The sequence below is a fragment of the Somniosus microcephalus genome, chromosome 21, assembly GCF_052327205.1.
Source record: "Somniosus microcephalus isolate GS21.2 chromosome 21, FLI_Smic_1.0, whole genome shotgun sequence".
NCBI classification, from domain to species: Eukaryota; Metazoa; Chordata; class Chondrichthyes; order Squaliformes; family Somniosidae; genus Somniosus; species Somniosus microcephalus.
In genome coordinates, this window is record NC_141007.1 from 56,018,112 (window position 1) to 56,031,287 (window position 13,176).

General features: G+C 43.0%; 1 protein-coding gene across 3 annotated transcripts in view; it reads right to left on the bottom strand.

Annotated features, from left to right (window-relative positions):
* Window positions 1-13,176, bottom strand: part of tbc1d16 (TBC1 domain family, member 16) — a 141,996-nt gene that overhangs the window by 24,961 nt on the left and 103,859 nt on the right. For 2 of the 3 annotated variants that reach the window (XM_085963681.1, XM_085963683.1), the window contains one exon: window positions 7,248-7,394. In XM_085963681.1, coding sequence (XP_085819807.1) covers window positions 7,248-7,394 — 147 coding nt within the window. Of the gene's footprint in view, window positions 1-7,247; window positions 7,395-8,226; window positions 8,385-13,176 lie in introns of those variants that run through there. The other variant, XM_085963682.1, reaches the window with a different exon arrangement.

Here is a 13,176-nt window from a genome sequence, read left to right on the forward strand (position 1 = left end):
GGAGCCTCAGTCCCTGCACTTGTCCAATAGATTCGAGGTTCTTGCAACCCTTGTGGTCAAGTGCGGGGACGACAAGCAAACTGACCACGGCACCGTTGGACAGGAAGCCGTTTAAGTGGAGGGAGTAAAGAGGAAGGTGGTTGTAGTAGGCAACAGTATAGTTAGGGGGATAGACACTGTTCTCTGCAGCCAGGAGCGTGAGTCCCGAAGGCTATGTTGCCTCCCGGTGCCAGGGTAAAGGACATCTCCTCCAGGCTGGAGAAGAACTTGGAGTGGGAGGGGGAGGATCCAGTTGTCGTGGTCCACGTAGGTACCAACGACATAGGTAGGACAAAGAAAGAGGTTCTGCTGAGAGAGTTTGAGCAGCTAGGGACTAAATTAAAAAGCAGAACCACAAAGGTCATAATCTCTGGATTATTACCGGAGCCACGGGCAAATTGGCATAGGGTCAATAGGATCAGGGAGATGAATGCGTGGCTCAAAGATTGATGTGGGAGAAGTGGGTTTCAATTCGTGGGGCACTGGCACCACTACTGGGGAAAGAGAGAGCTGTTCCGCTGGGACAGTCTACACCTGAACCATGCTGGGACCAGAGTTCTAGCGAATCAAATAGCTAGTGAGGTAGATAGGGCTTTAAACTAAATAAGGGGGCGGGGGTGGGGAGGATCCCGGTGGAGAGAAATCTAGAATGCTAAAGAGAAAAGACAAGGAAGCAATGCAGGAAAGGGATTGGGGTAAGGATAACCAGATTGTGTCAGGAAGGGACAGAGCGTACAAACAAAGGAGTGCACTAACAAATAGGGTCCAGGTAAGAGAAAATGGTAATAAGACAAATAGGGCCATAGTACAAAAAAATGTTAAGATGTCTAAAAATGTTAAAAAGACAAATCTAAAGGCACTGTATTTGAATGCATGAAGCATTTTTAATAAGGTAGACGAATTAACGGTGCAAATAGATGTAAACGGATACGATATAATTGCGATTACGGAGACATGGCTGCAGGGTGACCAATGCTGGGAGCTGAATATCCAAGGATATTCGATATTTAGGAAGGACAGGCAAAAAGGAAAAGGAGGTGGGGTGGCCTTGTTAGTAAAGGATGAAATCAGAGCAATAGCGAGAAAGGATATTGGCTCAGAAAATCAAGATGTAGAATCAGTCTGGGTGGAGCTAAGAAGCACCAAGGGGCAGAAAATATTGGTGGGAATTGTCTATAGGCCCCCAAATAGTAGTTGTAATGTAGGGGATGGCATCAAACAGGAAATTAGAGATGCATGTAACAAGGGTACTACAGTAATCATGGGTGACTTTAATCTACATATAGACTGGCCAAACCAAATTAGCAATAATACTGTGGAGGATGAATTCCTGGAGTGTGTACGAGATGGTTTTTTTAGACCAGTATGTTGAGGAGCCAACTAGGGAACAGGCTATCCTAGATTGGGTATTATGCAATGAGAAGGGGTTAATTAATAATCTTGTGCGGGGTCCTTTAAGGAAGAGTGACCATAACATGATAGAATTCTTCATTAAGATGAAAAGTGAAGAAGTCCAATCCGAAACAAGGGTCCTAAATCTAAACAAAGGAAACTACGAAGGTATGAGGAGTGAATTGGCTATGACAGATTGGGGAGCTTCATTTAAAGGCATGACGGTGGATAGACAATGGCTAACATTTAAGGAATGAATGCATAGATTGCAACAGTTACACATTCCTTTCTGACACAAAAGGAAAAGCAGCCCAACCATGGCTAACAAAATAAATTAAGGATAGTATTAAGTCCAAAGAGGAGTCATATAAAGTTGCCAGAAAAAGTAGCAAGCCTGAGGATTGGGAGCAGTTTAGAGTTCAGCAAAAAAGGACCAAGAGATTGATTAAGAGGGGAAAAATAGAGTATGAGAGTAAACTTGCAAGGAGCATAAAAGCAGATTGTAAAAGCTCTACCAGTATGTAAAAAGAAAAAGATTAGTGAAGACAAATTAGGTCCCGTACAGTCAGAAACAGGAGAATTTATAATGGGGAACAAGGAAATGGCAGAGCAATTAAACAAATACTTCGGTTCTGTCTTCACGGAAGAGGACACAAATAACTTCCCCGAAATGCTAGGGAACCAAGGGTCTAGTGAGAAGGAGGAATTAAAGGAAATTAGTATTAGTAAAAAAATAGTGCTGGAGAAATTAATGGGACTGAAAGACGATAAATCCCCAGAGCCTGATAATCTGCATCCCAGAGTGCTAAAAGAGGTAGCCATGGAAATAGTGGATGCACTGGTTGCCATCTTCCAAAATTCTATAGATTATGGAACAGTTCCTGCAGATTGGAGGGTGGTAAATGTAACCCCACTATTTAAAAAAGGAGGGAGAGAGAAAACAGGGAACTACAGACCGGTTAGCCTAACATCAGTAGTAGGGAAAATGCTAGAGTCTTTTATAAAGGATGCGGTAACAGGACACTTAGAAAATATCAACGGGATTAGACAAAGTCAACATGGATTTATGAAAGGGAAATCATGTTTGACAAATCTACTGGAGTTTTTTGAGGATGTAACTGGTAGAATAGATAAGGGAGAACCAGTGGATGTGGTGTATTTGGATTTTCAGAAGGCCTTTGATAAAGTCCCACATAAGAGGTTAGTGTGCACAATTAAAGCACATGGGATTGGGGGTAATATACTGGCATGGACTGAAAATTGGTTAACAGAGAGTAGGAATAAATGGATCTTTTTCGGGGTGGCAGGCGGTGACTAGTGGGATAACGCAGGGATCAGTGCTTGGGCCCCAGCTATTCATAATATATATCAATGATTTGGATGAGGGAACCAAATGTAATATTTCCAAGTTTGCTGATGACACAAAACTAGGTGGGATTGTGAGTTGTGAGGAGGATGCAAAGAGGCTTCAAGGCGATTTAGACAAGTTGAGTGAGTGGGCAAATACATGGCAGATGCAGTATAACATGGATAAATGTGAAGTTATCCACTTTGGTAGGAAAAACAGAAAGACAGAGGGGTCGATTTTCATTAAGCTGTCGGGAAGGAGGCGGGACTACAACTTTTGGGTTTTAGTCCCGCCTACATCGACGTTCGGCCAATCCACGTGATTTTCCCTTGATTGACCTTGTTGAGCCCGCCCAGCGGGCTCAGCAGGCCAATTAAGGGCCACCCGGCAACAGGTGACGTCACAGACTGAAATTTCATCTGTTAAGAGGTCTTGACAGATGAAACATCAGTGTCTCCTTACCTAAGAAAGGATATACTTGCCTTAGAGGGAGTGCAGCGAAGGTTCACCAGACTGTTCCTGGGATGGCAGGACTGTGGTATGAGGAGAGATTGGGTCGACTAGACCTGTATTCACTAGAGTTTAGAAGAATGAGAGGGGATCTCATTGAAACGTATAAAATTCTGACAGGGCTAGACAGACTGGATGCAGGGAGGATGTTTTCCCTGGCTGGGGGGTCTCGAACGAGGGGTCACAGTCTCAGGATAAGGGGTAGGACATTTAGGACTGAGATGAGGAGAAATTTCTTCATTCAGAGGGTGGTGAACCTGTGGAATTCTCTACCACAGAAGGCTGTGGAGGCCCAGTCACTGAATATATTTAAGAAGGAGCTAGATAGATTTCTAGACACAAAAGGCATCAAGGGGTATGGGGAGAGAGCGGGAATATGGTATTGAGATAGAGGATCAGTCATGATCATATTGAATGGCGGAGCAGGCTCGAAGGGCCGAATGGCCTACTCCTGCTTCCATTTTTCTATGTTTCTATGTAAGCCCTCATGTGATTTAGGCTTTAGCTGCCAAAAACATTATTAAACAGTAAAAGACTAAGTGAACAGTAGCAATGATACAACATAGATTTTTACAGTAGTTATTAAACTTAATTATCTCCTCGGATAAGTAGAAAATAACAGATAGTTGTGTCTACTATGCTAACTATGTTTTCTTACATGGCAGTTCTCTTCCTTTTCTCACCGTCCACAGATACTATCGGCCCTCTCACTTTCCAAAGGCTTCAGACAGATTTTCCAATTTGTACCAGTCAGGTTAAGAAATATGTTCCAGATAAACAACTGGGATGAAACCGATTTAACAACCGTCTGTTAATTTAAAAAAAAGCTGCCCTGCCAAACACATATCTGAAGAAATCCCACAAAATGTTTGCATTTGAATTCAATAGCACAGGCCCTCCTTTGAACATCTAGCTCAGGCAAAATGAGTGAAGCTGTGTTTTAATCCCTTAATTATTGTGACAGAGTTGAAGAAACCGTATCATTTTGAATCTTAAAATATGTTTCATTTTTGTCACAATGTATGATTTTTAATTTTGCTTTCATTGGTGCCTAAAAAACATTAAACCTCGCTTGTGACAAAATGAGAGTTTTGGCCTGGATGAATTACTAAACGTAGCACTGTGAAGGAGCAAAAATAAAGAATAGCAAAATTCACTCTAATACATATATATCACACTCACACATATCATCAATATTATTTTGCCATATCCTGCTAATACGAAAACAAAACTATGATGGTAGCAGTCATATAATTCTACACATCTTTATGTCGAATGTTATTTTCTTTTTAAGTTCAGAATGATGCAAGCGAGTCTTCTTCTGATAACACTGATGACTAATGAAATCAGGATGGCAGTATAATTCAGACCAGCTACCCAGCACTAAAATTCATCTTAATTCTCCAATGACTAAACAATATTGACAAAAACAATCAAGACTGTACTGCCACAGAAAATCACAATTATTTTCAATAAAAAGCTGAATTTAAGATTTATTGAACAGCCTGTGCACGCTTCAATAATTTAAAAACAAGCTATCTCACCTCAGTGACCACATCCAGTTCAACACTTTTACACAAACATTTCTGATAGACAGTAAGCAGATAGAGCAAGTGTAAGAGCTGACTGGGGTTTTCGGCTTCTGCATTTGGCAGTCTACAATTTTCCACTTATTGAAATAAATGCGAGACAAATCTAAGTATAAAAGTGGAAAACCCAGGCCACCAAATCACATACAAAAACAAATGCCTAGATACAAGGCTCTAATTGAATCTTAGGGCACCGCCACCTTGCTGTCAATCTAGGACGTCACCAGAACACCATAATTATAATTACTTTCTTTTATCTCAGTGGCAGCTACAAGTAATCCTGTATGTAACTGATGACTTTTAAAGAGTAATGTAACAACTCCCTTGGTCCTCAAGATGTATGGAAATAAACTGCTGTGAAAAAAGGGCTATAAGCTACAATGTTTCCCTTCAAACCCAGGCTGAGGCCTAAGCACAAAAGAGCCACGTCTAAATTGGAAGAAACTTCACTATCCACATAAAAGTTACTTCCTCTTTCTTTGAGCTTTACTTAGCTCAATTTCCTCTGGTGGGGGAATCCAGATCAAAGGGGGCACAATCTGAAAATTAGATCTAGGACATTTAGGAGTGAAATCAGGAAGCACTTTTTCAGACAAAGGGTAGTGGAAATCTGGAACTCTTTTCCCAAGAGGTTGTGGATGCTGGGTCAATTGAAATTTTCAAAGACTGTGGTTGATAGATTTTTGTTAGGTAAGGGATATGAATCAAAGGCAGGTAAATGCAGCTGAGGTACAGATCAGCCATGCTCTGATTGAATGGTAGGACAGGCGCGAGGGGCTGAATGACCTACTCCTGTTCCTATTGTATGTTTTTCTCCAGCACATACAGCATGCAGCTAGCAATGTCATAGGCTCTGTTGAAACCTCTAGGGGTTGACCAAGGGCAGTTCTGATCAATTTATCCTCAGATTCACTTCCCCTTCCCGCAGATTGGCTCTTGGCCTTTACTCACCACATCCCCCAGTAATTCAGTTGCTACTGGAAACTCTGCACATGAGGACCATGAGGAGCCAGCCTGGTTCTACCACTGCATGAGATATGCTAGAGGACTATTATAGCCAGGCACCTGAATTACTTTACTTGCCCAATTTTTAAATGTGTATTTTTCTCCTTTTTAAGTATTCCTCTCCCACCCCCACTACTCACTGACCAAAATAATGCTCGATGATTCACAATCCAGTTTGTGAGGAAGAACCTAGTGTGTGCATTGATACACAAACCGTCATGTCACTTAAGTCTAAACATTTCACTGATTCCAATGTTGAGAAAGTTTGTCATGTGCAACTGCCTACAATGCACTTTTAAAATTCTTTTGTACTTTGGATAAATATTAGGAACTGCACCAGAGTAAAAAGAGATCTATTTGGAAATTAGGTCAGCTCGGTAGACAGATATCCATTGTGAATCCGGGTATATATACTATAAATCAGGAAAAAATAGCATAAATTCTTTAAAGGTTACCATTAAACTAAATGTAATAAAATATTGGCTTGTCCTACATGCCTCAGAATTAAATTTAAATAAGTAAAACTAGAATTTGACATGTGCATGTAATTTTAAACTTGCTCATTTTATACAATTTTTATTAAAAACAGATGATGCAACTCATGACACTTTTAATAAGAATATAGTTGCTAAACACATTTAATTTCACTTTCTATGCATTGTGAATATCGTAGCTATATGAAATGAGATAAAACATCTGCACAGATGGCTCACAGCACTTACATTTACTAAAATGTGATTATTGCAATTTAATAACTGTTACTTTCCCCACTGCATAGAACAGAGTTCTAAAATCATGCACCCTTCCCTGTGTACAATATCTTACAACAGAAAAAAAATCTCATTCAACGTGTAAGCATTTTAAAAAATGAAGCCAGAGACTCTTCTCAGGTTCAACATCACTACACACAGCAATAAAAGAACAGAACAAGGGACTCTGGCATAATGTCAAAGCACCACTATGTTCATATTGCTGCAATGCCTGAAAAATGTATTTACAATTAAGGCAATTCCATCACTAAAATGGTTTCTGTGAATTTTGGTTACATAACAGCGAACAGGGCATTACCAATAAGGCATTGTTCACATTGTTTGTTTTCCTTGTGCAAAATCGGATGGTTGCCAAGAATTTATGGTGCAAAGGAAACCAAACAAACAATCCATCATTGCATTAATAATACTGCTGTATCAAGACTTCTGAACGCCCCCTTAATAGGCCCCTCAATTTCTCACTACCGTTCATTATAGTGAGGGATATTTTAACATACCTAAACAGTGTGTTATACATAACCAAGATCGATTGCATTTGAAAATATGTGCATCCGATCACAATTTCTAAACAGAAACATTTCTACTGGTTCCTACCTTCCTTAGGACAATCTCCCCGCTCATATGCATGGCCAGGTTGCTGAAATGGAGCAGCATCTGGTCTGTTGCTAACTGCTGTTCAATCACGTCATCCCCATAAATCACAACAATGGCCACACAAACAAACAGGTGGAAGTAGTCAGTCTGCAAGACACATATACATAATGACTTCACTAACAGACAGAAATCTAAGGTACACATTAATCATTCACCATGGCAAATATCAGATCTGCAAGACCAATAGCCAATGCATTGACTTATCAGTAACTGAAATACTGCCAGCACTTTGCTGTACTTCTTCCCCCGCACTCGTCACAATCTCCCAAATGTCTCCCCTTGAAGCCCACTTGCCCTCATTCTTTTCAGCTTGGAAATAGCGATCGTTCTCGGCTTTGTGCACATCTATGACAAACAATGCAGCTAGTAGAATAAGGGCAATATCAATTTTCTTCCTCTTCCTCAGAGGGATGGACATCCTTGCTTTCATGCATATTTTTCAGCTGCCTACTCATCAATGAAACTTAAATAATCAACAAAAATTGGCCCGGAAACACAAACCAGTCATTTCTGGTTGGGATAGCTTTTAAATTCACATCTGCTGATATCAAGTATATTTCACATCTCCACTTCTGTGCAAGGAATGTAGCCCAACAGCTGAATTAAAACATAAGGGTAGGCAGGGAATGTGTAGTTATTCTTAAAATTTGCACAGTGTATTATTTAATTCAATTTCACTAAAGAGATATACTAATGATCTTGAAGAACAGGGTTGACTAATAGTAACAAATACAAACCAGAACACAGAAGTTAAATTTACATGGGCTATACTTTTCTTCACCATGGCAAAACACTGGTTAAACTGCAGATAAAGATAATTGAAGACAAACTGTTATTTGTAAAATTGTATAATTTGTTTTATAATGTTGAAACATTTATACCAATGTTTTATAAAATCATTTATAAACAACATTGTTACCAGGCTGAACACTATCCACAGTCTTGGCTGTTTTCTGGCACGTTGTACTGGTGCGACATTCTGACATGTTCCAGCAACACAGCAAGGGCTTCTGCTGCAGTGCTAGGCCTTATCGCTTCTTCACTGAACTTTGCCTCTTCAGCCAGCAACCACAACTCCTGTGAAGGAGTATTTGTTGAAGGGTGGTTTCAGTATCAAAAAACAAAATAATTGTATTTAAAAAAAAACCTTGAATTACAGTAGTAAGTTTCATCAGAAAGTATGGGAGGAGACAAGGCCATTCAACCCATCAAGCCTGTTACATCTGCACTATCATGGACTCTATCCAACCCATTAATAAGATGATGGAATGGACATAAAAGTAGCAGATGGAATTCAATATCAGTAAGTGAGGTGGTACATTTTGATCAAAAAAATTAATAATTATAGTTTGAATGGGAAGGTTAGGTGATGTGGAAGAGCAGAGGGATTTGGGGCCTCAGGTTTATGAGAGCTTAAACGCAGCACCTCAAATGGATAAGGACATTTTTAAAAAGCTAATGGAATACTGGGTTTTACAGCAAGCGAGATAGAATATTAAAGCTAAGATGTAATGATCAATTTATATAAAACCTTAATAAGGCAACAGATGGTGTACTGTGTGCAGTTTTGGGCTCCTCACTATAGGAAAGATGTTGAGACAACAGAGCGGGTGCAGCACAAATTCACTTGGATGGTGTTTAGTACAAGGAAGTACAAATATATAAAAATACTTTAATAATTGGAGCTGTTTTTGTTGGAACAAGTGCGATTACAGAGTGATTTGATAATGTTTAAAATTATGAAGGGATGGGATAGAATAGATAGAAACACACTGGCCTAGAAATTGAGTTTGCGCTGCGCCAGGGCTTTAGCGCCGGAAGTTAGCGCCGGCGCTAAGTCCCTTTGCGCGCGCCAAAAATTCAGTAGCGCCGCGCCCAAACGGCTGCCGGCGCTACTGAAGGGTTTTAGCGCCTGAAAACTGGCGCAACGCGCCGCATTGCGGCGCTATTCCGGCGCTGCGGTGCGGCAGGCTCGGGAAGTGCAGGCCTCCTCCTTCCGTTAAGGAGGAGCTGCCTGCACCCGGCCGCGGCCCGCGCAAATCTCTGCAAAAATGAGCCCGGCACCTCGGACAAGTGCCGGGCTTGCATCTGTTCCGGGGGGGGGGGGCGGGGGGGAGAAGTCCGGGGAGGGAGCTGCGGGCAGGTGGCCGGCGGGAAAGCGGCTGGCCGCCGCGCCTCCTTAAAGCGCCGGCGCAGACTCCGGCAACACTCGTTTGCTGGAGTCTTAGTTGCGGCTGCCACTGGCGAGGCGGCCGCAACTGAATTTCGGCTTGGGGCCGGGCTACCACGGCAACCAGGACGCTGCGCACACCGATGACGTCATCGGTGCCGGCGCAGCGCTACCGGTCTACCGCCGCGGAAGGGCCCCAGGCAATTTAGGAACCGGCGCCAATTGCAGCGCTAGGCCCTCTAGCGCCGCAAAATCGGTGCTAAGGGCACTGAATTTCTAGGCCACTGTTTCCAGTGATTGAGGGGTCTAAACAAGGAGACATAGATATAAGATTAGATGCAAGCTATTTAGGACAGTGAGCAAGAGAAACATTTTTACACAGAGGGTTGCAAGACTGTGGAATGCACTTCCAGGGTCAGTGATTGAAGCAGAGACCATGTCAACTTTTAAGAATAGGTTTCAAGACCTGAATCGTGTCCCCTCTTAATCACCTTTGCTCTAATGAAAACAAGTGCAGTTCTGTCTCTATAACGTACTTAACTAAGTTTTGGAGATGTTGGAGGGAATGCAGAAACAGGGGCAACATTCCTTTGGGCAATGGTGCCAGGAGCATCATCCACGTGATCTTTGCCACACGTACACTGTATAAAAAGGTGAGCCATATCCCAAGACTTGAAGGACTCCAAGAAGAGCCATTTTACTTGCTCTATGCAAGAGCCTGAACAGCTAGTGGTAGAGAACCTCTCTAGCTCTCTCTCCTCCTTTAAGATGCTCCTTAAAACCCTACCTTTTTGACCTGTCCTAATATCTCCTTCTGTGGCTCGGTTTGACAACGTTCCTGTGAGGCACCTTGGGACACTTTACTATATTAAAGGCACTATATAAATGCAAGTTATTGTGGTTGATGGCAGGAGGCAAATGCAGTGTGTATGGAATTAACTTAATTTGAAGAATGCAGAGCAGCCTATTAGATAGGTACTTTCTTTTCTTCCTCAATCTTGGCGTTATCCACCCATCGCTGGAAAGTGGCAAAGTGATAAGGTGAGGAAAAGTGGTAACCTTTCAGGGGAATCAGAGACTCCAGCTGTCAGAAAGAATCTGTTCAAATATGAACCCTTTGCAGCTGCCAAATCCGCGTTTTACAGATACTCTAAATGGGCACTTGCTTCAAGAATGATCATTAGGTAACCATAGAATTACTGGAATGAACACTGATTGAGCCTGAAGATTTCTTACTGGCAAAATTAATAGCGATAGCTCTGGACAACCCAGAGTAAAAACCACTGATTGCCCAGGTAAACTGATTGAACAGGGACTCTAAGAGATGTGTGCTCAGCTCTCTCCTTGCCAGACTATGGGGTCGATTTTCCCGAAGCTTTCGGGAAGGCGGCAGGATTACAACTTTCGGGTTTTAGACCCGCCTACATCGACGTCCGGCCAATCTGCGTGATTTTCACTTGATTGACCTTGTTAAGCCCACCCAGCGGGCTCAGCAGGCCAATTAAGGGCCACCCGGCAACAGGTGACGTCACAGTCTGCAATTTCATCTGTCAAGAGTTCTTGACAGATGAAATATCAGTGTTTCACAGCTGTTTGAAGCTGCCAAACACTGACAGTCTGAGTTCTAACATGAGTCCTTCTGCACAGACTCAGTTAGAACTCTCAGCAGCACTCAAAGCTGAAGGCTGTCACTTTTGACAGATCGCAGCCATTCAGCTTTAAGTGCCGGCTGAGTGATGCGCTCCCGACGCCTACAGGAAGAAAGGCTGTTAAGGTAAGTACAGGTAAGTAAAAGTTCTTTACATGCTTTAGACACACCAAACACACTTACCTTTGCACTCATGCACCCATCACTCACCTGAACACCGACATCGCGACCCCTCCAACCCGACGGCCCGCCTGCTCTAACCTGGCGTGGTTTGGAGCCGTCGGGAATCCCACACGACACCCCTCAAAATAGGGATTAGGCTAAAAACTGCCTGTTAACAGGCAGTTAATTGGCACTAATCCCTTCCCGCCTGGGGTCGGTGTGTCCCAGTGCGGGGCGGGTACCCGCCGCCTCTGAAACTTGCGTGGAGTGGGGTTTTGGGCGGGATGGTGTTGGGACCCCCGAATTCAGGATTTTCACCCCCCACACGCCTGACGGCTCCAGGAAAATCGACCCCAATGTCTGAGGCTTAGTGGTGCAGGGGAACTGTTGGTGCTGTTGTGGTGGCAGATTCAATATTTGAATAGCATTGCATATGTTTCTCGAGAATTGCATGGAAGAGCTGAAGTTTAAGCAGGAAAAAAAAATCTTCAGGCTCAGTGTTCATTCCAGTAGCTCCATGGTTACCTAATGATCATCCTTGAAGCAAGTGCCCATTAAGTTGTATTGACGACAGACAACATAGACAGGTGTCATCCTTGTCAGAGATTGTAGAAGTCTGGCTGTACTTAGAGCAATATTTAAATCTAGTTCCACCCAACATAACGATGGGGGAAAAAAAGCTTTTCTCTTATTGAGATTGAATCAAACAAGGTACTGTAACCAAGTACTATCAGAGACTGGCAACTGTGGAAAACAAATAGGCATCGGTTGAAGCATAGGATATAACATTATCCAGGAGGGGAGAAATAAACAGGTGCCTCACCTTGCATTCAATATGGGAGCAAGGCAAGGCACTATCCTGGTTCAAAGTGCTTCTTTTCTGCTATACTGTTCATATTCATATTGGTAACTTATTAGAATATTAACATATTATCCTCTGGGATTAGGACATGGTGTAAGAAATGGATGAAAATTTGGATAGTTGAGAGTTCACTAATGTGATAACTTGCCACAGTTGGGGGAAAGGATCTAAGGGCACAAAGTGCAAGAAATTCGGCATGTTAGTGCTTCCTGGGTTTGTGGCGGAGCCCGGCGAATCCAACGCCGCACACAAAATTCACCCGGGATTTAGCGCTGGCTCTAACATTTAGTGCCTCAGCCTTTAGCGACTGCCAGATCGTGACGTCAATGAGTTTGGAACGCCTCGTTAAAGGCCCAGATGCAAAATTGACCGTCGCCCCCTGCCTTAGCGCCTGGCCTGAACAACGGCAGGTAGAGGAGGTGTGATGCATTCGAAGGGCCGCTGTAGGAGCGATATTTAAAGGGATCAACATCCGTTTCATTTTAGTCACCAATCAATGCTCCCTTCTCAGTTTCACATAGCAAAACAACCATTTTCAGTGAGTTAAACGTTTCTTACTTTCAGGAGTGTTCTGCCTGCTAAAAATATCACTTTCATTCTGCTAAGATTTCGAAGTCCTACACGCGGTTACATTAATGGGGACTGTACTGGCACTCGACCTCGCCCTCCAGCATCAGCGTCGGAGGCAGCGGAAGCAGAGACAAACATTGGAAAATGTGACCAGAAGGAGGAGGGCCAACAGGGCTCTCAACAGGAGGCCTTACCCTCCTAGTGTATTCCGTGAGCACTTCTCCTACATAAATTTAACTGAGGAGCAGCGTCTTAGAAGGCTCCGCTTCAACAAGGAGGTGGTCACAGAGCTCTGCCACCTCCTGCAGCCAGACCTCGAGCCTCAGATCAGGACCACCGCGGCTCTCTCAGTGGCAGTCAAGGTCACCATCGCCCTCAATTTCTATGCCAGCAGATCCTTCCAGTCTGCAGCAGGAGACATATCTAACATCTCGCAGTTTGTTGTCTATTGCTGCAT